The sequence below is a fragment of the Podarcis bocagei genome, assembly GCF_964188305.1.
Source record: "Podarcis bocagei genome assembly, chromosome: 6".
Lineage (NCBI taxonomy): Eukaryota > Metazoa > Chordata > Lepidosauria > Squamata > Lacertidae > Podarcis > Podarcis bocagei.
In genome coordinates, this window is record NC_138130.1 from 11,355,143 (window position 1) to 11,379,054 (window position 23,912).

At 40.1% G+C, this 23,912-nt stretch overlaps 1 protein-coding gene and 1 long non-coding RNA gene across 14 annotated transcripts in view; one reads left to right on the plus strand and one right to left on the minus strand.

Annotated features, from left to right (window-relative positions):
- The window catches only part of MYCBP2 (MYC binding protein 2), a 144,708-nt gene that overhangs the window by 35,673 nt on the left and 85,123 nt on the right, over window positions 1-23,912 (minus strand). For 7 of the 13 annotated variants that reach the window (XM_081198188.1, XM_081198189.1, XM_081198187.1 and 4 more), the window contains 7 exons: window positions 23,065-23,205; window positions 18,164-18,238; window positions 17,047-17,271; window positions 16,061-16,193; window positions 14,841-14,966; window positions 6,781-6,942; window positions 816-917 (listed from right to left, as the gene is read on the minus strand). In XM_081198188.1, coding sequence (XP_081054314.1) covers window positions 816-917; window positions 6,781-6,942; window positions 14,841-14,966; window positions 16,061-16,193; window positions 17,047-17,271; window positions 18,164-18,238; window positions 23,065-23,205 — 964 coding nt within the window. The remainder of the gene's footprint in view (window positions 1-815; window positions 918-6,780; window positions 6,943-14,840; window positions 14,967-16,060; window positions 16,194-17,046; window positions 17,272-18,163; window positions 18,239-23,064; window positions 23,206-23,912) is intronic. The other 6 variants (XM_081198186.1, XM_081198185.1, XM_081198179.1 and 3 more) reach the window with 5 other exon arrangements.
- LOC308589435 lies at window positions 6,970-23,209 on the plus strand. Its single transcript, XR_014009233.1, has 3 exons — window positions 6,970-8,689; window positions 13,346-13,461; window positions 23,073-23,209. It is a non-coding gene; the product is annotated as an uncharacterized lncRNA (long non-coding RNA).

The window sequence follows — 23,912 nt, forward strand, 5'->3', positions numbered from 1 at the left end:
ATATCAAGGTTCTTAAACCTTGCTCATCTGACAACCTACAACTGGCTAAAATATACATCAAAAGTATCAACTACAATTTAAAGAACAGTTCAGAGGCATATTCTGCAAGCCATGTTCACCACAGCAAGGCAAAACCAATTCCACTGTGAACTAAAGTAAAATCTAGCTGCTCAGTCCTACTCACTTGCCTCTGAGGAACTTGGAGGGAGTTCCTGCCTGGCTTAACATCAGGAAAGGACAGGCAGAAGGGTTGGAAATGCTGCTTAAATAATTCTGATTTCAAATGCACATGGTGGAATTTCTGTTTCTGTATTAAATTTGAGTGTGCTTTTAGCCTAAAAATCTTCTGTAAGCTACATTTGGACACCCGTGGGAAATAAATATTATTTAAAAAATAAATTAGTAAATAAATGAGCCCATATAATGCTTCTCAATTGTACCCCCCCAAATAAAAGCACACTGTGTTCCAAGTATGTAAAAAATGCTATTCTATTTTTGCTTAGATATAAACAAGACACTAAATCATTTTATTCACTGTAAACTAAAATAAATATATTTCATTGCTTCCTTTTCCACAAGGAGGCAAATAATCATTTCCACGTATTTCCCAATGCTACTGGAGTGATTTCTGAAGCTCACGTTTATGAATGTTGAGTCGTGCATACCTCACATTTATAGTAAGTCACTAAATTATTGCACTTAAGAAAAGCAAACCTTTTTCAAGTGAATGAAATGGGGTGCTCAGCAGGAAAACATTTACTTATGGATTTCCAACAAATTATGAATAACCTGTCTACAATGGCATGCATACCCACCCTTTAGCTTGTGAGAGAGAGATGAAATAGCAGAAGCAGGGCCAGCTACATCATTACTTTTGTAAATGCGCTCACGAGAAGCAAGGCAGCAGGATGGAGTTTCTATAGTGGAAAACAGTGGCACAGAAGCAGCATAGATTCAATGGAAAAATAGCAAAGATAAAACAAGCAAAGCAAGCAGTTCTGATGAGACACAATTTTTCTGCAGCATAATCAAATTCATTTTTAGCTTACGCTTAAGGATTAAAAATAAAGCAAAGATGTTACTCTTCTCCAAAATAATAAATTAATGTTATTTTCCAAGACAACATTCAGGAAAACCTCAGCCCAAATTCTCATGGGAAGCAAATGGTTGATTAAATAATAAGAATGAAACAGCAGCTAATGAATGACTTTGCTTTGTTCTGCTCATTGATTGCTTTTGCTGTTGTTATTGAGCAGGGGTGAACTGAAACCAAACATGTTGTTTGACAGATCTGAGTATTATTTCATAAGCTTAGGTGAACATATTTTTTCATTATCTGGCTTTGCATTTGCATACAAAATTGAACTTTCACAGAAAGAAATAACCACCCTGAGATCATGAATTATTTGTTATTCTTGAACGGGGGGAAGGGAGTTCTTTTTTCCAAAGTCCTTTTGCTATTTCAGTCATATAGCATAACACTAACTGAACCAAAAGACAAAGTATTTTGCTGACAATGGCCCAGTTAACATGTCTGCAGCATAACAGAAGCAGGGGAGGAATGGTGTGAGAACATTTGAAAGGCATGCACTAGAATGCTGCTAATTCACATTGAACCACAGTTTGCTTTAAACTATGGTTTAATGTGACATGCAAACAAGGCCAATAGCTTGTGCAATATATGACTTCACACCAATCTATAATGCTACCGGGGGGGGGATGGTGTTGGTTCTTGCACACTTTATACTTGGTCCTCACCTCCTTGCAAAGGGGCAGGGGACACTGTTGCAATAGGAAATAAAAATCTTCCTTTCTTTCACTGAATCCTGCCTCCACCCCATTTTTTTTGACCGATAATATACTTAGGGGACACTGAATCCCTTAATGGAGAGTTGGGCAGTAAAAGCCAACCCCAGTTTTTTCTACAACAGCTTTCAGGTTCACCAAACACTTGAGTAATAAATGATGAAATCTTTTCGTTTTGCCTTATTAAAAATCATTTATTTTCAACACACTATTCTCATTCTAGGCTTATTGGGGTTCTTCTTTTCTAAAGGAGGCCTGCTTTACCTAGAACCTTTTGTGCTCTAAGAAGGGTCGCCACCTCACCCCACCCTAAGGCATGCTATTTTGGGGGCAAAATGTCTGCTCAGAAGGGAAAATGTTGCATTCAGGGAAAAGGAACCTTTTAAACTTCTGCTTTCCTATAAACAGAAGCAGATCTAAAAAGTCTGCTATAAGGACCGAAGCCTACAACTGGAACCAAAAGAATTCCAGGTGCTAGAAATGTACTTGAGTATAGTTTCAACATGTTAATTCTATTTTTGATACTTTTTGGAACTTTGGGTATTTCATAAAGAATGCCTCAATATTTTGACTTTTGCTAGTATGTTATTCTTGGGATGGCCTTTGCTCAAATAAGAAGTGTACGGTTATATTTTGTATCTTACTAATCAGACTTTTTTCACTGGCTTGAAAGTCTGTTTTAATTTGGTTAATTAACCATAATTTTATCAATATACATGTCATTACACTTTAATTTTCTTGGCACATTTTACAAAAAGGAAACATGGCAATTTATATCTGAGTTTATGAGTTTATAAGAGCATACGGCATTTTCTTACATTTTGCATTTTTATCCTTTATCCTATTCATGTAATTACATTGTGCTTGAGGAAGAAAATTTCCAAATTCATTACTACGATTAAGTACATTTCTAGCACCTGCCCCCCCCCCCGATTTTTTTGTCTGTTGATGGTGCTATCCTAGTTTTATGGTTGTTATCCCCATATCAAACCCCCATATCAAACACTGTTTCAAAACCAGTTTGCCATGCTGCATAGGGGATTGCTGTGAACACGTTTAATGCTTCCTTGGACTCATGTGTTGGCTGTTGGCCCATGTGTGCATGCGATAAACCTCTCTGGATCAGAGTCATGATAATTTTTTAAAAAAACAGTTGTAAATCTGTTACAATTTCTCATATAACACACATTTGCAGAGGTTAACAGTACACATGTTGTAGGGAATAAAAAAGTCTAAAATAGGAGCAGAGAGTAACCTGAGTGAGCACAGTGTTATTTTACTTCCCAGTAAACATGCAAAGGACTGCACTTTAATTTGGCCAAGAAACATTAACGTCACAAAATGTAAAAATGGTATTGTGCTATACCGTATTTTTCGCTCTATAGGACGCACTTCAAAAATGAAGGGGAAATGTGTGTGCATCCTATGGTGCGAAGACGCCATAGCCCCGCGACCCTCTCCCGGCTGGAAAGGTGACGCGCAGCTATGGCAGGAGCCTCTCCGCTGCGCCTTTCTGCTGCTCCCTGACCTGCTCTTTGGGGCTGGTGGTGGGCTTCCCCCCGCCAGCCCCAAAGAGCAGGTCGAAAGGAACCTGAAGCCTGGAGAGCGAGAGGGGTCTGTGCACACCGACCCCTCTCGCTCTCCAGGCTTCCAAGGTAGCCGCCTGAACGCACCTTAAACGGCACCTTGTTTTAGAGCGGGAAAACAAGAGGGGGAAAGTTCTCCCCCTCTCTGTGCAGCGCCTCCTGCCGCTTCACTGAAGGGGCGCTGGGCAGAGAGGGGGAGAATATTTTTTTCTTGTTCTTCCCCCTCTAAAACAAAGTGAGTCCTATTGTCTGGTGCGTCCTATGGTGCGAAAAATACGGTACGTTATCACATAAGCAGGTTGTTTTATTGAATGCTCTACCCTCATCAACTGAAGGCCAAACTCAGCTTAAGAGGAGATGTTAAATCTGCCTTTGTTTCTCAGGTGCTGATCAAATTCCATCTGCTGGGTGGGGTGATAATGAAGAGGATCAAAGCAAGCATGGAAGGGAGACTCGCTTTCCTCCACTACTGCTGTCCTGAGGAATATTCTTCTTCTGAAGTTGTTACTTATTTTGAAGCGGGGGGGGGGGACCCTTACTTGGGAATTCCTCCCAACACAAATACAGGTTTCAGAGGAAGACATTTATTCAGGACCACAGCAGGGGAACTAAAGGAAAGATCCGACGTTACATATGTGCTGATAATAGGCTCTCATTTTTGGAAGCTCATGCACAAGGTCTCCCAAAGTGTCCCAGGAATTTCGACTTTTTGCCAGAACTGAACGTAGTACTCTGCACTTCAGTCTCAAATGAGCCCCTTGAGTTCGACGTGACTGAGATCCTTTGGAAAGCTATTAGACCAGTCATCACTATTACAGTAGATATTTTATGAAGACTATAAGGAAGTGTCTTGTTTCATGCAAAAAATACTATCCTCAAGTCAAAAAGCCAAAGATCTAGCAGAAGATGAACTATTATTGCAATTACAAAACACCATTTACATTTTCTTCAGGTTTCTAAGTAAGACAGAAATCTGAGGATCGACAAGATAAAAGTATCCGAGGCATTATCTGCTTAAGTGGGTTTGAAGTGGGAGGCACTGGACATTTTCTTCTGAAAATGGTCCGTCCAGTTGAGCATCCTGCTCTCTCAGTGGCCAGCCATATGTTTTTGGGACGCTAGAAAGCTGGACCTAAACACAACAGCACTCTCCCCACTTGTGATTCCTTGCAAATGACGTTCAGAAGCATACAGTCTCCAACAGTGGAGGCAGAACATAGACATAGTGGCTAGCAGCTTTATCTTCCAGGAATCTGCCTAATCTTCTTTTGAAGCCGTCCATATCCTACAAATTTTTAAGCTCATCCTCAAAAAGAGCCATAGAACTCTGCTATGTGAGAAAGATGAAAGAGATGGAAACAACTATGTAAAGAACGGGAGTGACAAGGAGTAACAAGGCAACAGTAATATTTAAGATCAAGAGAACCTTGGGTAGAGGGTCTTAGCACCATGAATAAATCCCAATGGCAAGTGCAATACTGATAGTCTTGCCTCATATAGATAAACTGTAGGATCTTGTATGCCAATGTGATAGAGAAGAACGTATTTATGAGAGGAAATTGTCTCACTTGGGTGATTGCCACAATGGATGCTAGAATCTCCCATCTGAAAAGAGTAGTGTGGAATGAAGCAGGTGAGGTGCTTGTGATGAAGCAGCTTCCTTGCCTTGCTACTCATCTTACCTCCAAATATAACTACCAAGCATAGGCCTTGGTAGTCATAAGATGGACTCCAGAAGGTGCTAGCCATTTTCTCTACATCATATGAAGTAATGCCTCCTAGTTGAGGCTTCCTTCCCCTTCTACAGAAAAATCAGAAGAACCTGAGTGCTAGATACCTCAACACCACCACCACCTCATGCATTTGGATGAAGTCAAGGAGGAATCAACCCTCTTTGTGGCTTCTCTCCCTCTCATAGTCACTTTCTGAAAATGATTCCAAGTCCTGAAGATCTTCTCCATGCTGTTGTGATGGATGGGCTCTCCAAAGTTCTTAAATAGTGAATGAATGAATACAGGGCCATTCTGAAAAGGGTCTAGGCCCACTGCTACCTGTGTGTTGGAAGGTCTTGATAACCAGAGAACAACGGAAAAGGAGGCTGCATCTGGATCACTCTCCCAAAGCAGATAATTCAATGGTACCAATTTCTACAGATTCTTGGCCTCTGTAAGCTTGGCATCTATGATACCTCCAGATATCTCAAGATCAACTATAGATGCAGGTGCATGAAGAGAGGAAGAATGCTCACAAATCTATGCTGGCATTTTAAAACTAATCTATAATTCCCAAGGTCTAGGTCAAAGGGCAAGCTGAAGAGAGGCCTTCGGTTCTAAAGTGTTTCTTACTCTGATTCTCAAGTCAGTTTCTTTTGGTGCTCCCAATTGATGGGAAGAAGGCATCAACTGGCACAACCACTTCTCAAGAGTAAACGAATAGTTCTTTGAAAACACGCATAAACTAAAGCAGCAGATTATTGTTCTTCTCTAGCTGCAAAGAAAAATTAAAACAGCAGCTGGGACATTATATGAACCCACAAGATTTGATTCAAACCAATGGCTTCACATTACAAGAGATCCCGACTAAACATCAGGAAGAACTTTCTGACAATAAGACCTGTTCGGCAGTAGAACAGTCTCGGGAGGTTGCGGACTCTCCTTCCTTGGAAGTTTTTAAGCAGAAGTTGGATGGCCATCTGTCATGGATGCTTTAGCTGAGATTCCTGCATTGGAGGGAGTGGACTAGATGACCCTTGGGGTCCCTTCCAACTCTACGATTCTAAGATATGTCTACTGAAACAACTTGATGTTAGCTAAATGAGCTGTGACACCAGAACTATATTACTACTACTATGTGATACTACAACCATCTTCAACTTAATGGAAAAAAATAATGGTCTTATCTTCCAGAATTGTTAGTGGTGAAACTTCTCAGCACGTCATTTATGAAGGGTGGGACCTTCAGTGATCATCATAAGCTTTACCATTAATACTAAAATTTATGACAAGGCCCTGATATAGAAATGGATTTAACTGCATAAGGCTTGTGTGCTCAAAGAGTACCAAGAGATATTTTAAAGTGTTACTGCAAGAGTATTTGAAACCCTGTAATTTAATTAAAATCCCAAAGGATTTGGTTTTTAAAAAATGTATAAATATATTTTTCAACACTACAGAAAATATGCAAAAGGTCAGTGCAGTACTCTCTAATTACTATGGGAAGGCTGATGTTTGCTTCAAAGTCATGGAAAGCCAAAATAAAACAGGGGTCGGGAGAATCAGAAGGTGCATTGATGGATGACCAATAGCTAGAAAGCAACTAAGATTGTTATGCAAGCAATGGTAAAGCTTCAGAAATGGGCTGATGAGGCAGGAAAGGCTGACAGACTTACTCTGAAGCTGTGGCTGAGGTTGCTGGAAGGAAAGGGATTGTCCAAACACAAATGGGCTGTGGACTAGGGAAGAGGGAGGTTTTGCAGCTTGATCAAAGATGGAAGGAGCTGGGAGACTAGGCCGTGACTGAATGGAATTCAGTATGGCACTCAGTTGGTCACCTGTAGTAGGCAAAACAGTCAAAACTACAACCTGTTATTTCCCAAAAAGTGCTGAATGAAGTCTCTTTGAAAGTTCAGTACTGATAAAGCCTGCACTTGTCTGTGATCTTGTAGCTAGGTATTACTCTGGAACAAGACACAGAAATTACCAAGCAATGTGTGGTAGAACCATGGAGTGTTCAACCCAATATTTTTGCAAGGGGTAGGAATAGTTGCGCAAGTGATTCAGAAAACATTTTCCTCCAGTGTTCTGATCTGCTTGTTTTGAAAATTAAAGCAAAATTAACGATGACATGAACTCCCATATGGCTGGACTGGGAACAAGAGAGTTTATAATTGGGAATAAGGTAACAGCAAAAAAAATAAAAAATTGCTATAACTTTTGACTCAAAGGCAGCCTGCCTTCAAGGAAACAAGCTTTAAGGGCAAGGACTGCATGTGATCATTATGTATATTCGTAATAAAGCACCACAGCTAGACAGTAAGTTCAACTAGGATTTTTTAAAGCAGTATTAGTTTTCAAATGATGTTCATGCCTTATTTCTCATGAAACTGTACTTAAACATGCTATTTGTTATTACATGCACCAATGCACAGCACCATGAAAGTAAATTGCAGTGTCTTTAAATACATAATATATTGGTCCTTAACTAAATGGGATTTTTTAAAAATCTGCTTTGTTTTACTAATGTCAACAAAAACTAAATTTTTTGTAGAAAGATCAAGGCATAATCATTGAGTCTGAATACAGTGGTACCTCTGGTTATGAACTTAATCCGTTCCGGAGGTCCGTTCTAAACCTGAGGTACCACTTTAGCTAATGGGGCGTCCTGCCGCCGCCGCCGTGTGATTTCTGTTCTCATCCTGGGGCAAAGTTCTTAACCTGAGGTACTAATTCTGGGTTAGTGGAGTCTGTAACCTGAAGTGTTTGTAACCTGAGATGTTTGTAACCCGAGGTACTCCTGTATTTGAAAAAGACTTTTTAAATTTAATATTCATTTCAGTTCTTGGAAGTAGCCATAGGGCAGTCTTTGCTTTCCCAGAAAGGAATCTCTTTCACTGGGTGACTTAAACTTTCTTGTTTGGCAGAGGCTTGGGAATATAAATGGTTCTACTCCTGTGTTTCTTTTTGATTTGCACTTAATTTGTTCCATGCTGGGCAATATTAAACTGTTTTAATGACCACCTGTCTTTTTTACTTTGTGTTTGTAGTAATTTTATGATTAACCTATTGTTAATTGCTGTGTCAAGCTGCTTTTTTTAAAGGAGAGACGAGACACAAATGCTGTAAATAAATAACATCCCTCTTGACAGAAGACAGGGCCAGTTCTGACTTCATTGGTAGTAGGGCATCTCCTACCCTTTGCCAGCTGAGCTTGGTCCTTAGTACAATACAACAAAGTGGGTAACCACAGCAACCTGGAAGAACAATAGAATAACAGTGGAGTAGAATGGAACTTTGGGCACTTATTGTAAATGGTCTTTCCTGGCAGCAAAGTGAGCCAGCCACTAACAGAATAAAGCATGCCCTATTTTCCCAAGGCAGGAAACTTGTGTCTTTGATTTGCATAGGCTTCCTCCTTCCCCTTTAGTTTTCATTCATTACTAAGCTCTTTCAGACTTGTTTTCCACGAATCTGAGACATTATCTCTCCACCTGCCTACCTACAGAGGAAGAGGGAACCTTTTCGAGGATGATGGAGAAGTTGGTTGTGAAAATGTGATTCATATGACTAGCAAAGCTTATGGTGAGTGGATTGCCTATGGGGTGTGGTTGTAACATGCTTGCTTGTCTGCTAAAGAAAGCCCACTTGCAGTGAGCGCCCAATGGTCCATTCACAAGCATAGCATGATCCAGACACTTACAGGACACACCAGAGCTGTATCTGCCTAGAGTTGGGGCCATTCATGACGGTGGTAGCACATTTTGCAACTCACCTGCCAAAAGCTGCCTCTGCTGAGGCATGGAAGTCCAGCTTGCAATAGCTAATAAATAAACTGAGTGCTCTGCAAATGGCTCTCTGTGCAAATTTCTGTGATGCTTTTGTTGGAAGAGAGCTTGGCGAACATAGCCATGGCTCTTAGGGAGTGTGTGTTGTGGTGAACCTAAGTTCCAGCAGGTGCAGAATGCCACAGCGAGACTCCTTATGGGGTCCTCGCCGCGGGATCACATTCACCCAGCTGCACTGGCTCCTGGTTGAGTACAGGATCAGGTTTAAGGTGCTGGTTTTAACCTTTAAAGCCCTATATGGCCTAGAACCCTTGTACCTACGGGACCGCCTCTCCTGGTACGTCCCACGGAGGACCTTACGGTCTTCAAACAAAAATATCTTGGAGGTCCCGGGCCACAGAGAGGTTAGGCTGGCCTCAACCAGAGCCAGGGCTTTTTTGGCTGTGGCTCCGATCTGGTGGAACGCTCTGTCACGAGAGACTAGGGCCCTGCGGGACTTGACATCTTTCCGCAGGGCCTGCAAGACAGAGCTGTTCCACCACTCTAGCCCAATGGTTGCCATCAATTTGATTTGAACTGATTTTATAATGAATTGATTTTAGAATGCTGTATTATTTTACTGTTGTTAGCCGCTCTGAGCCCGGCTTCGGCAGGGGAGGGCGGGATATAAATAAATTATGATGATGATGATGATGATGATGATGTGCTGTGACTTGTAGGTCAACGTACTACATGCTTTGATCCAACATGCTACTGTGCGATCCCCAGCCTTTTTTCTCATGGGGGTGGGAAAAATGAAGCAAATGGGCTGTGTGTTTAATACAATCATTTTGACAGAATGATTCTGCTTTCTTCTTTAAGATTTTGCTAAATATTATGCCTGCCGTCCCCGTCCCCATCCCCAATTGGGATGCTAAGCTGGTTTCTTCCTCATGGTCTAAATCTTCTAGCCAGCTAAGACTGGGAGTTGTGGGGCAAGATTGAATGGCCTCTGAGGTGGCAGGCTGTATCACAGCGTTCACGTGCTTCACGGATGAAGCTTTCTGAGTGATGTTGGAAACGCCTGACTTATATTTCCCTTTGTACCCTTTTTGCAGACTTGCGGTGCTCTGGTTGACAGAGCTGGTTGGTTGCCTTTGTTCCTGTCTGTCAGGGCCCTTGCAACAGAAAGAATGGGCAATGTAAGGACATGGGGGGAAAACAATGGAAATATTTGCCTTTTCTTTATCTGGAAAACAGAAGGATGAATGGAAACAAGAAATACTAAGAGAAGGCAGGCAGGCAGAAAACCTAAGCACATTGCAGAATGAAGCAGGTTAGGATAACATCTCTGCAAAGGGCGAAGGCAGAAAGTAAAAGTGAAGAGGAAGACAGAAAGAGGAAGCCTAGGAAAATTAAAATCACAGCTTTCCCATTCATGCCTTGGGCAGTGAGCTGATGGGTGCTCTAAATCACCCTCATCTATCTGCTTTTCCCTACCATACGTATTACTACTCCTGTCCAACAGGGAGGATGGGAAGCAGAGCAGTTTTTCGGCATGAAGCACCTCAAGGCTGCTGACTTCTTCCCTGCCTGTGGAAGAACAACTTACTACTTCTTGCCTTGTTTTCCTCCCATTAATAATGTACCATATTTCCCAGGTGCTTGATCAAGATTAAGGGGAGAGGGGAGAGGAGAATGACAGCAAAGGAAGCAAACTGGAGCTCTGACCAGAAAGCAGAGGACAGGACAAACCACAGACGTTTAGCCAATCTTGTGCTGCTATCTGGAAGTGAAAAAATGCCCTTCAGCCACCTATAGAAGAATGCCTCTTTTCCTCTCTTCAGCTTCAGCGACGATTTTAGCTTATTGAAACTTACAATCTTTAACAAAGTGTCTGAATAGTGCTATAAAGAAGCCTTTTCCAATGTGGTGCCCTTCAAATGTTTTGGAGTACAACTCCCATTAGCCCTAGCCAACATGGTAAACCAGTGGTTCCCAATTAACTAATTATTGCAGACCACCGGCCCCCTTATTTTTCAAAAGCCAAAACATGGACCCCCCTCCTACTTTTGAAAATTTTGATTACTCTATGGTAGTTACCTGTGCAAAGCAATTTTTTGATAAAATGTGGGGTGGCCCCTAATAAGCAAAGGGTTTTAGGTATAAAATCTGTGAAATAACCACAAATTGCCTATCCCCAGACAGTAGGAAAAACTTGTCTCCATTGTTCCACTACAACTGAATTTTAAAAAGCAACTGTGTTCCTAACTTGCAAGTGTTCTATATGCAGAATCCTTTTTATATTCAAACATGCTATTTCGTACTTGTGATCTGATATGGTACATCTTAGCAAAACTTTGCATCATATGGTTCTGCTAACTGAGGGATCTTGCACCTTCAAGACATAGGTGAAGGCTTAGTCAGGGCTTGATAAAGTATTGGTGAAGACTGAGTAGAAAACAGCTGGAATTTTGTAATGTTGATAATAGTAATTAATTATTATTATTATTATTATTATTATTATTATTATTATTATTATTATTATTATTATTATTATTATTTACTGTTTAGTCCTCTAGTCCTCCTGTACCCAAGTTTCACCCCTGGCTTAAAGAGATTAATTAGTTAATTACAGTACTATGCCATTCCATCTCATAGTATTTTATTGTTATAGTAGTGTTTTAGCGGCTGTTTTTTCCCACGTGCACAAGCTGTTATTTATGTCTTGTTTTTATCTGTATGGGCCTACGGCCGTAATAAAATTATTATTATTATTATTAGTACTTATTTGGAGTGAGGTTTTTATTCTTGCTGATTACCCAATAGGAACAACCAACTTTTGAATTTTTTAGGATTCTACCGTACATCTGTTTCTTCCCACTCCAAAATGTAGCCACATAGCTCTCCACAGAAAAAGAACAAACGACCAAAAAACCCACACAGGCTGCATTTTGCACCAAATAGGACTGGGTGATGTATTGATACATGGTCCAGGACCAGTATGAGGGGCAGACTGCGATGGCAGCTTCACTCGGCAGTATATCGTGAGTGAAACCACCACCGCACTTGACTCCCTCCAGCTGGTGCTGGTACCAGAGGGACCCAGGAGCAGCAGTGGTTTCACCAGCAATATACAGTGGTGCCCCGCAAGACGAATGCCTCGCAAGACGGAAAACTCGCTAGACGAAAGAGTTTTCCGTTTTGGAGGTGCTTCGCAAAACGAATTTCCTATGGACTTGCTTCGCAAGACGAAAATGTCTTGCGAGTTCCTGCGGGTTTTTATTCCTCCCCCCCCCCCCCGCTTTTTCTAAGCCGCTAAGCCGCTTATCAGCTGATCCGATAAGCTGATAAGCCGCTAAAAGCCGCTAATAGCGCTAATCCGCTAATCCGTCAATGGGCTTGCTTCGCAAGACGAAAAAACCGCTAGACAAAGAGAATCACAGAACGGATTCTTTTCGTCTTGCGAGGCACCACTGTACTGCCAAATGAAGCTGCCATCCCACTCTGCCCTCATATCAGCAGAGACAGAAACCAGCTGCATTGGAGAGGCACTGATACAGCTTGTTCCTCCCTCCGCTTCTTCAAACTGCTGAGGAGCACATGCCTGCCCTTGCCTCAGCCAACCAGTTTTACAGAGCCTATGCCTTGCCAACGGCTCACACAAGCCAGTGGCGGTGTGGGGGCTCCATAAAACTGCTCCACTGAGGGGTATGCAGTTGCCATTCCCCTCAGTAGAGCAGTTAACAGAGCCTTCAGGGGCCTGCTGCTGGCTTGTGTAAGCTGGTGGCTGGTTGGGGGCTCTGTTAAAGTGCTCCCATCCACCCACCCCCAGCTATAGCAAGCTGTGCAATTAACAACATAAGTGAGTCCCTGGCAGGGGATAGTGCTGCAGACCCCCTGGGCTTGTCCCAGGGGTCCCCAGGGGTCCCCTAATTGGGAACCATTGTGGTAAATTGTTGAGGATGATTACATTTGTAGGCCAAACCACTTGGAGGGCACCAAGTTGGAGAAGGCTACTTTAGACCATAAAGCATCTATCAAAATCGTTTTTAAAAGCCTGAATTCTCATGTGTGATCTAATAATACAACTTCCTAGGTCCCCATCATCTTACTGTAGTAAGGAATTAGTTCAGTGATTTTGGGTCTTTCCACAACAAGGCTGACAGAAAACAGGCTAGAAATAGGTTGCAACCAAATCAGCAAAACTCAGGAAAAACATGAAAGCAGCAAATCTGTCATGAGCACCAAATGAGACAAAGCACTTTAATGCTCCTGAAGTTATGTCTCTGCAAGTTGCTTTTTGTCAGCTACGTCAGTGATATGATTATAATGATATGCCTTTGTAGGTGCTTCACCGAGGGAAAAAGTCATAGAAACTTTCCTGTAGTGTTCCTTGTGATGTATTGGCAGAGATGACTGAAAGGCACTAGCTCAAATGCTCTAACTAATATGCTGCTCCAATTATTTTTAGGTAAATTTACTTGCATGGAGACCTAAGGGTATGCCAGCTGAAAGGGTGCACTGCTCTTTGCACTGAACTACTGCAAATACACAAGGAGAATGAGACAAGAAGAAGACATCAAAACAGTAAGGCATGCAACAATAATCAGACTGCAATCCAAACACGCTATAGGTTAATTCAGCAAAACGTAAAAAGGGGTTTCCAGGAAAAATGAACACGTGACATTTATTCAAATCGCAACCAACAAAAATGAACACAAACTGTGTGTGTTTTTTAATAGAAAGAAACTTATGTTCAAGGAAGTCCATGGTTCACGACTTCTCCTCAAGAATGCAACACCTGGATAACATAATGTTCACTTGAGGATAACTATTACACTTAAAATGTAGGGAACGATCCAGTCAATGTTAAGCACAGCTTTCCCACTGGAATAAAATTAAAATTTATAGGTGCTCACGTTTTGCTGGACCATGCATTATTCTCAGAAAAGAAAATTCCAAGCCGAAACGTTTGCTCTTCTATGGGCATGTCTATTTTAAAACATTTCTTAATTTTAAAATTCTATGTTCTAAAGTTGTATACTGCTCTCTTTTACACTAGATGTACTAGTCTGACCTCATTTATCTGCTGTAGGAATACTAAAACGACACAAGAAATATCCCTATCAAGAGCCACAAACATAGAAAAGGTTGGGGTTGCAATACATTTTTACATGCACATTCTACAATTGCCACAATGATTTCCATGGCAATTATACGTGTATAGATACTGGTAAGCACTCAGCTTTTCACTAGTGGAGTATTTTTCACATCACACTTAAATGCTTAATTTAAAGGTGCTAAACTAGCAAAACAAAAACAATTTAATATATAGTGTTACAGTACTGTATAGAATTTTGATTTAGAACCTAACTATACAACTTTCATGTCAGTACAAGGACTCAATCTGATTCCAAGTGCTGGTACATCAGACACCACTGGTTTTCCTGTTCTGGTTTTTGTGCAGTGTTTTCTGGAATAAGGAGGGTCTGTCAACGAAAAGCTTTACTTTTTACAGGGAAAACTACAGTTGTGACATGGAATGCGACACCGATCAAACTGTAAAAGTCAATCAATACTGTGGTTTCTTCAAAAGTATTTGCTCTGAACAGAATGCTTCGAGTGTGGTGCTAATTTTATAGAAGCAAGCATTTTTAATGCATGTTCACGATCTCCAAACAGTTCATCAAAACTAGCAGTTTTCACTACAACGTACAATTATTATAACTCAAGCCCATCTTCTTCAACAAAGGCTCAGTTTATTATTATTTCAATCCTGATCCTACAACAAATAAGCAGTGCCAGTTTTATAACTCTGAGCCATATAGTATAATTAAAGTCTCATATAAATGAAGAATTCCTGCACTGATGAATTCCCTCCCAGTTTTTTTAAGTAAATATACTGGAGCTACAAATACAATGGAAAGCACGCTCAATAGAAATAAAATAATTAGTAGAAAATTTACCTTTGTTATTTCCAAGGCCATAATCAAATCCTTGTCCATTACTGCACCCTGTCCCTTTATTGAAAGTTTGCAGTGAGAAAGGACTTGGTGGGGGAGTCTGACCATTCTGGTCTATAAAAGCTTGTTCTGTAATTGCAAGAAACAAAACAAACACAAGACTGCTTCAGAATGTAATTTATGTCTCTATAGTGGGAATGAAGGTCAAAATATATGTACACAGGAATGAAGGTTTCAATTAATAAATCACTAACTAGAGAAGTAATAACATGTCTTCTCTAAATTAAGATTAAACTATAGGCCACCTCCCCTGAGTGTCCATGTGCAGAAAGGGGCAGCAGGGTCCCTCATCCAATATCCGTGCGTTGGGTGTGCACATCTGCGAAAGGGAATCCTATGGGCATCTGCTGATAGTGGAGCTGGAACCCTGTGTGATCAGGGTTTCAACTCTACAGACACAGGTTTCCCCTTCTCAGACATCTGTGCCCACTGCTTGGAGAGCCAGTGTGGTGTAGTGGTTAAAAGCAGTGGACTCGTAATCTGGTGAACCGGGTTCGCTTCCCCGCTCCTCCACATGCAGCTGCTGGGTGACCTTGGGCTAGTCACACTTCTCTGAAGTCTCTCAGCCCCACTCACCTCACAGAGGGTTTGTTGTGGGGGAGGAGGGGAAAGGAGATTGTTAGCCACTTTGAGACTCCTTAGGGCAGTGATAAAGCGGGATATCAAATCCAAACTCTTCTTCTTCTTCTTCTTGGATGCCAAAGCCATCCCCATTGTGTGGGGTCAGGAGTGCAATCCTGTTTGGCCTTGTCTATGAGTGGCCACCCCCTTCCTTACAATTAATGCATGAAAAGGGCTTCCATGGTCCTAAGCCCAATTTCACTCCAATAAACTGTTAGAAGTCATTCCATGATAAACGTACATCGCTTTCGACTACCTTAGTAAAACATTTTGCCTTCTAAATTGTTCACAATGTTTAGGATTTCTTTTCAAATATTTTAAATACTGTTCTGACTCTTTAACTTGGGAAGATTCACCTGATCAGCTCAAACTAGCACAAGAATATGGCCACATACCTCTGTTAAATGAAGAACTTTGGGTACCAGTGCACTCCTCTGTTCTTTCTGGGTTTTTTATGCTAAATTTTTAGATTATTTACATCTCTGCTTTTTATTGTTTGTGTGCTTAGTTTCTATCTTTTTGTAAAAATTAAGGAGACTTGCCATCTTCATGCCGGAGATATTGGTTTCCACCTCTGTCTCTAGCTAAGGACCACGCATCACCTTCATCACTTTCACAGAACTCTACCATGCTGTTCTTATCCATCTGCACCCATGTCCCTTCAGAATTAGTCACCTGGTACATACACACACACACACACATAGAGAGAGAGGCACATTTAATTTACTTTTCAAATTATCCACCAATGAGATGCAGCAAAATGTTTCCATATGTGAAAAAGAGGCTCTTTTCTGTCATGGAAAGGCAACAGACATTCTTCAAGTTAAGTGCAGAAGAATAAGGAAGAATAAAAAGCATTTGTATTCACAGAAGGTTTAAGATGATTAGTATCTTCAGTGTGTTAAGACTGGATTATATTCAGAAGAAGAGAATAAACAGATCACCAAACAAGCGTCCGGATACACATAGCATTTGATACCCGATAGAATGCAAGGGTCGAATTTTTATTTATTTATTTGACACATGAAGCAGAGAAAGCTTGGCATTGACACCAGGTATTTAATATTCACAAAGTTGCTATCATGTCCTGTGTGCTGTTTGAGAAAAAATCATAGCATGACACACTACATCCTCAAGCCCATTGCAATAGGAGAGCACCAAAGCACGATCACCACATGCAACAGTTGAATCAATACCAAGAAATAAGATAACTGAGTTCTGTTGTATCCCCAAAAATAATTCATTGGTAAACTCTGAAATATGCATTAAACATAGTCCTTTAATAAACCCACATTTTAAGCAAGCATACAAGAAAAATCAAGTTCAATCAATGCCCGATAATGAAATATATGACAAAGGCAAAAGTGGTTTGCATCAGTTTACACCATAAACAACCTTTAGGAAGTTAACAGTTAGCAACCAAGGGTGGAAAAGCAAACCTTGCGTAGGATAGCTGCTTTTCTTACGATTGCTACTATTATAAACCAGTATCTATGAAGATAAGAACTGAAGCTACAAGGATCCATACCTCGCCCACTGCCTTGACTTTGTTTCCCAGAACTAACATTCCAATGGGGATACCTCTAAGGTTGGGACAGCTTCTGACGTTGTGACCTGAGGGGCCAGTCTTCACTACCTTATATACTCCAGGCCCACCACGAATGAACGGCATATCTGGTTCCTGCATTACCGCTTCCTGAGGGCAGTGTGAGTTTAGGTCTTTGAAAAAGTCATCTGTGTTAGATCTAGACTCCTGAAAATTTTAGAACAAAAAACCAAAAAAAAAAAAATTCCTGTTAATAATGCCTTTGTACTTTTCAACTAAGCCCACCTCTTTGTTAGACCTGAAATAACTAAGGTCTCATCCTAAAACACTTAACAGAGCACGTGTTAAGCTACAATTTTCCATATAAGACAAGAACGGAACTTGCAGTACTCTCTATATTACTACTGAACACGAAGCATAAACGATATGAGTACATATATAAAAATAAAAGGCACACATTTGCGACATGAACATTTGGAGCGATTCTTCAACCATGGTTAAGAAAGATGATACAAACACAAGACTAACACACAAGACTATGGCCAAGTAAAAGTATTCATGCAGGAGAGTGCAAGAAAGAAGGGGGGATAGAGGGTTTTTATGCAACTGTTTTAGACATTCAATACCAAGCTATACAGCATCACATATGAGCCTTCTTCTGCAGAATGTAAATTGTTATTACCAGCTAAATATGGAGACCTAAATGAATTAAGGCTGCATATTCTCTGCATTTTGGCGAAGAAAGATGTTATTCAGAAGTTTGTTAACCAATTCTTCCAGGAGAACAGTAATGGTAGGCAAGCTTGCCAAAGAATAGCTTGCCAGTCACTACCAGCTTTCTGCTGCTGTGCGCAGCTACAGGAAAGTGTGGCATGTGTTCTAGGTAGGTGCCCTCAATTCCTGCAGATCGATGGTGGGATCTAACAGGATTGTTAAGTCTCCAGCAGCGCGAAGCGATTGCTCAGCAGATGTCAATGTGGAAATAGTATCCATGAAAGTCTGAAAACCACCAATTTGAATGTTCAGATGGCTCATACTCCACAATGCCCAAAATACTTGTACACAAGAGACTGAGATCCTGACAGTTAAGAAAACTCACCTGAGGGGGGAAAGGTTTGGAAGTCCATGAAAACAAGTCCAAATCCCTGACTCCTTGGCTAGCATTAAAGATATTCTATGTAAAGTTTAAGATAGACACATATCAACAGAGAACTGGAGCATTAAGACAGCAGCAGAAGAAATTAAGAGACGAATAGAACATTTGCTTAATTTCCCCCCCCCCCTGCATCCTTGCAAACAACAATCATTTCTTTTCACAAAAAGGTACTCTTAAAATGAAGCCAGCTGAGCCCACTGTTCACCAGGGGGGAAACAATCTGTTGGAGACAAAAAGCTTATACTGACAGTTCTAAATGATGTAGTGTGTCATGCCATTCACTGAATAGAAAGATTCTTTTATATAGAGCTTAACACGTTTTGTGCAAGGCAATTCCCATTCTCCTGTCTGAATGAGAATACAAGTCCTATCAAAAGCCAGATTTGTTTTATGAAAGACAGTCTGCCACTTTGTGAAGATTTGTTTTCTTTTTCTGGGGGGGACATGGGGAGGCGGAACGAGGAAAAAGATTGAGTGTGGACACTCAGCCACCTATTTGCAACTGGAAAGGTTTAAAACGTAGCTATCAGTACTCAGAAAACTTTGGAAAGCACCCAAATGCCAAGTGCCCAAAACCATAGTAACAAAATACACCAACATGTGAAACACAGAGTACTCTAAAAAAAAATATTTTAAAAAAGAAATAAAATTAATGTATTTTCCACATTAAGACGGATAAGGGATGCACACATTAAAATATGTTGATCTTGGTACCTTGCGGTGGGTTTTTGTACTAGTCTAATATATTTGGAAGAAAGGCTGTTATTTAGATCAGCCATTTCCCCATTTATTTTTAAAGACTGACATTAAGCAGATGGGAAAACGTACCAAACACTTTAACAAGCTTTTAAAAATACATTTAAAAAACCCACACAAAATGAGTAACACATAAAATAAGGAATTTGGAAGTTTTACTCAATCTTCATTTAGTTAAAACTGGGGTCATGTTCAGGTCATACATCATTTCTCTCCAAATACATGTTCTTTTAAGGAAAAGTGGCCAGATTAGTTTGCAAAAAAACAAAAAGCAATTGTCCAGCACATCCATTTTGGATGAGATCCTTGTAGCCATGCATAATATTCTATGCAGGCACTGAGGTCTTACACCCCACCCCCCCAAAAAATGCTCTTGAAGTTCAGGGGACCCTTCAGAGCAGAACTGAAAAGGTACAAAGAGTTAGTTGAAACTGAAAATAAAAAAAATGGGAAATCCCTCTCCCCTGCCCACCAGAAGCATTTTCCACTCACAAGTGGGGCTGTTTTGATCTTGTAAATAAATCCAGTACTTACACAAATAAGGTGGCTGATGACCTTTTTGTTCAAATGGGTCAATGAAATATATCAATTTTGTACACATCTAAAAATACAATATTTGTTGGAGTAAGTTGTGCAAATTTTAGATGAGATTTAATCAAAAAAATGGAACAATAGGTTATACAGCAGACTTTCCACACATAAAACAACATCAAAATATTGCCCCAAAATAGTGCTCTTTGAAACATACACTTTTATTATTGCTGTGATATATGAATTATGCAAAAAGCAATGAAAATGAAATTAGGAGGTCAGAAGCAAGGGGTGACTGCAATGAGTATTTAAAATGAATGCATTTATTTGTGTAAGCGTTAGGATTCCATGTTTTTCTAACATATAATCTTCTCCGTCACTTTTAAAGAATGTGCATGCATCAATCACAACAGAAAACTTCCAGTATGGAACTGTCATTCCTACTCATTCAATGTTAGTATTTGCCAGACACTTTTAAGTTGTCAGTATACATTCTTTACAAACCCAATCTGCAAAGAAGTGCTCCTAGCCTTCAATTTCTCACCAATATTTTATGTTGTTAAGTCTAAAAGATAAACCTTTCAACAATAATGTTTGCCTTCAACACAGCATCAATAAACTACAGCACATTGCTTTTATCTCAGAATTTGCATAGTGCAACCTTGTTTTTAGAACAGCTTTCCTCTGAAGAGATCTAGATATCTTCCTTTCTATGTGCCACTAAAGTTTTTTTTTTTTGTACAGAAATCAAGATACCTAGGAATGATACAGACTTGTACAACTCTTAAGTAAATAATAGTTTAAGTACTGCATTTGAAGTCTTGTTTTTCAACATTTCATATTTGCCCTGTTTTTGTAACATAACATGGGTAAATGGCTTACTTGCAATTTAGTATTTTCTGCCCAACGATTGGGACTGCTAAGGAAAGATCTCAAATCAATAAAAGTCTTAGATGCTCTCTTTCGCCTTCCCAGCTTTTCAAGGATAAAAATCTGTATCACATTTAATGGCACATATTATGTCCCTGACCAGCGTTTATTGGAGTGTTATGGGTGCAAATCGCAGGGAGGATTGTGAGAGTTACCACATGCACATCCGAAACTCTTACCAGGTTGATACAGTACTTCTCCCTAGTAACTGAAGTCTTAATAGACCCAATGCCAAGTATTTGTACAAATTTTTTTTATTTAAAAAAAAACTTCAGGAATAAAGTTTAGTTGAGATTTTCAAGTAAGTCATGGAATACAGCCTATCAAGGAAGCTAGTTAAACAAGGAAACTGTTAAGGAAGCTCTCTGGACTGTCATTCTTTTGAGAGATAAAATAAAAGAAAGAAGTAATACTGAAATTCCCAGGTATTAGCATTTTAGATTTGCAAAGTATGGTATAAAAGGAGCACTTAAGCTAGAGTTTTCTTCCTAGCCACTACTCTCCCAAAGCAATGAAGAGAAGATGACCAGCATAGCCATGCTGCCAAAATCGGAAGTTTCACAAAGATATTTGAATAAGTGATCACAAACCAATAATAAAACTGTTGGGTGCTAGGCCTCAGCAGCCTAAGAAAAGTGAAGCAAAAGGCACAGGTCTACAACCGGCTACAACTAAAATCCAAGTGAACATTCAACATGTATACAGACAGCCAAGGCAGCAGACACAGGCTACATTTAGCAACTAAGCAGGCATAGCCAGGAATGACTGTGGTCCAGAAATAATCAAAAATCAAAGACTTTATACTATAGCCACTATCAGATCAGCAGTAACCAATGGATTAGGGTTAGTGGCTGGAGCAATGCTGGAAACTGAGGACACATCATAACTTAGGGAACATTTAGACCTGCAAGCCTTGTTGGTTCATCACACGGGACAGCAGAACACAGATCTGAAGGTTCCCAGTTCTACCCTGTCACAAATGCAGAGGTTTGCCATTCATCTCAAAAATACACACCAATCTGCTTAACATATCCCAACTGTCAAATGCACATGAACTATTATTTTTTTATAAAAAATTATGTACAAACGTGACTTGGTTAGATCACTACGATGCCTTCAAACCGGTAAAATGTCCCTGACCTTATAAGAAGATAGCTTATTACTTAAGTTGGAGCAGTTTACTCTTCCACCTTTAAAAGAGGTTGCCTTGAAGCAAGTGGTTGCTATCATCATGCAACTTTCCCACTAGAAGCCACTAACTAGCTTACTAATGCAACACACCCTACGGAAGCGTCGGGTTGTATCGCCTGTGCAATAGACTCCCACAAAAGAACACCCTCATCCGGCTCTCCTCTGCAGCCCAACCCACTGCACCATCAAAATCAGGTTCAGAAGGTTGGGTAATCCTCTGGAGCAGATTTTGGAAGCATGTGGATAGAGGATGTTGTGTAAGTAGAACTCCAGTCGCACTTGCACTTGATTCAACCTGATGTTTCCATGCTACCACTGTCTGTAGCTTTGTATATATGTTCTTCTTCATGCAAAGCCCTCTTTCAGTGAAGATGACAGGCTTTCCTATGTCTTTTATTTCTTGTCCTGTCAGCTTTGTCCATTCACATATTTGAACCTGTGCCATGCCATTTCCACACCCTTTCCTAAAGTAACAATGAAGATGTACTGAACAAATTCTACCAGCAGGAAAAATTGCCTTTCCCTATTCTTAACCTTACAGATGCAGTATCTTAAACCAGTGGTATCTATAATATGTTACAGTCAGTAATGCCAATATGGTAAATACTCTTATTCAATATTTCAGAGTTCTCTCACAGGAAGTCCTCAATAATGTGGCCGAATCAAGACATATTTTATCAGTTTCAGTTTAACCAAATCTTTTTCACACATGGAAGAAATGATGCTAATAACTACATCAGTTAATTAATTAATTAATTAATTTACTATGGGCTGGTGTAGCTATAACCCAAGCACAGCTTCACACAATTTTCCCCTTTCAAGCGCAATTTGCCACCCTTCCTTGACAGCCCTAAGCCAGATTTGAAATCAGGGTTAGTGAATGCCAATATACCACTGTTAAGTGATATGACACATTAAACCCATACAACTAAGAATAAATTACTATAGCATATCCTACTATTATTTTAAAAACCCTAATCATCTTAAAGTACCTAGACGTATCTCTTGAGGGGTAAGTTCCCATTGTAGATAAAGGGTATCAGTATGGTATCCAAATGAGAAAGAAATATTTCTGGCAGCAGCAAGCCTTTATAACACTTTGATCAAATTGCTTTTGAAACTACAGAACAAGCAGTACAGGATATGCATTTATGTTACATATTAGTCAAAGATAAAGGGTTCAGATGATAGCACAGGCCCACCTTAGCTAAGGTTCCAACTTAGCTAACTGCCTCCTTAGGAGGAGGGGGAAAATATTTTCAAAAACCTTAATTGCTTCAACATCAGCATTATTGTTGATGTTACAGGACCTAAAGTTGGTTATTGGGAATGATTACCCTTATAGATGAGATGGATGAATGATGACAACCTTAAAAAATTGATTGATTGATTGATTGAGTGCACTATAATATTCTTCAAAATTTTATTTTACTTACATCAACAGGTACCAAAAGGCTCTTGCCAAGATGCTGGTTAAAGGAAAGGCACCAGGCTTCCGTGTAACCATTCATATTTGGAACATATTTCCTTATTGTCTCATCGTTCAGCCGCAGCCATACACCATCATCATTGTGAATCTATGAAGAGTAAATACAAGCCACGCTACTTAAGCAGCAGATGATAACAGATTAAAGATCTAGCATAATACAGCTGCGTAGGAGGTAAACATTTGGCCTATTTAACTAAAGCTTTCTTAAAAGGCACAAGAAATTTAAAGCAGATGAAGATTATGGATGAATTAAGAAAAAATGTATTTAAAGAGCAACTCCCTAATGTATCTACAACAACGCAACATCGTGATATGGGACACCACTCCAGAAAAGGAGCTGATGTACCACTGTTGCAAACAGTAACTTGAAAGCATCATGTGTCTCAGGATCAGACCGTGAAAATACCGTATTTTTTGCTCTATAAGACTCACTTTTTCCCTCCTAAAAAGTAAGGGGAAATGTGTGTGCGTCTTATGGAGTGAATGCAGGCTGCGCAGCTATCCCAGAAGCCAGAACAGCAGGAGGGATCGCTGCTTTCGCTGCGCAGCGATCTCTCTTGCTGTTCTGGCTTCTGGGATTCAGAATTTTTTTTTTCTTGTTTTCCTCCTCCAAAAACTAGGTGCGTCTTATGGTCTGGTGCGTCTTATGGAGCGAAAAATACGGTAATTTTTACTATGAAGGTAAAGAATGGCTGGAACTGTAACGATTAAAAGGCATATTAAGGAACCAAATTATGCCATGCTCACAATGATTTGCAATCTTTTTTAAAAAAAAATTACTGCAAAAAGCTGGTT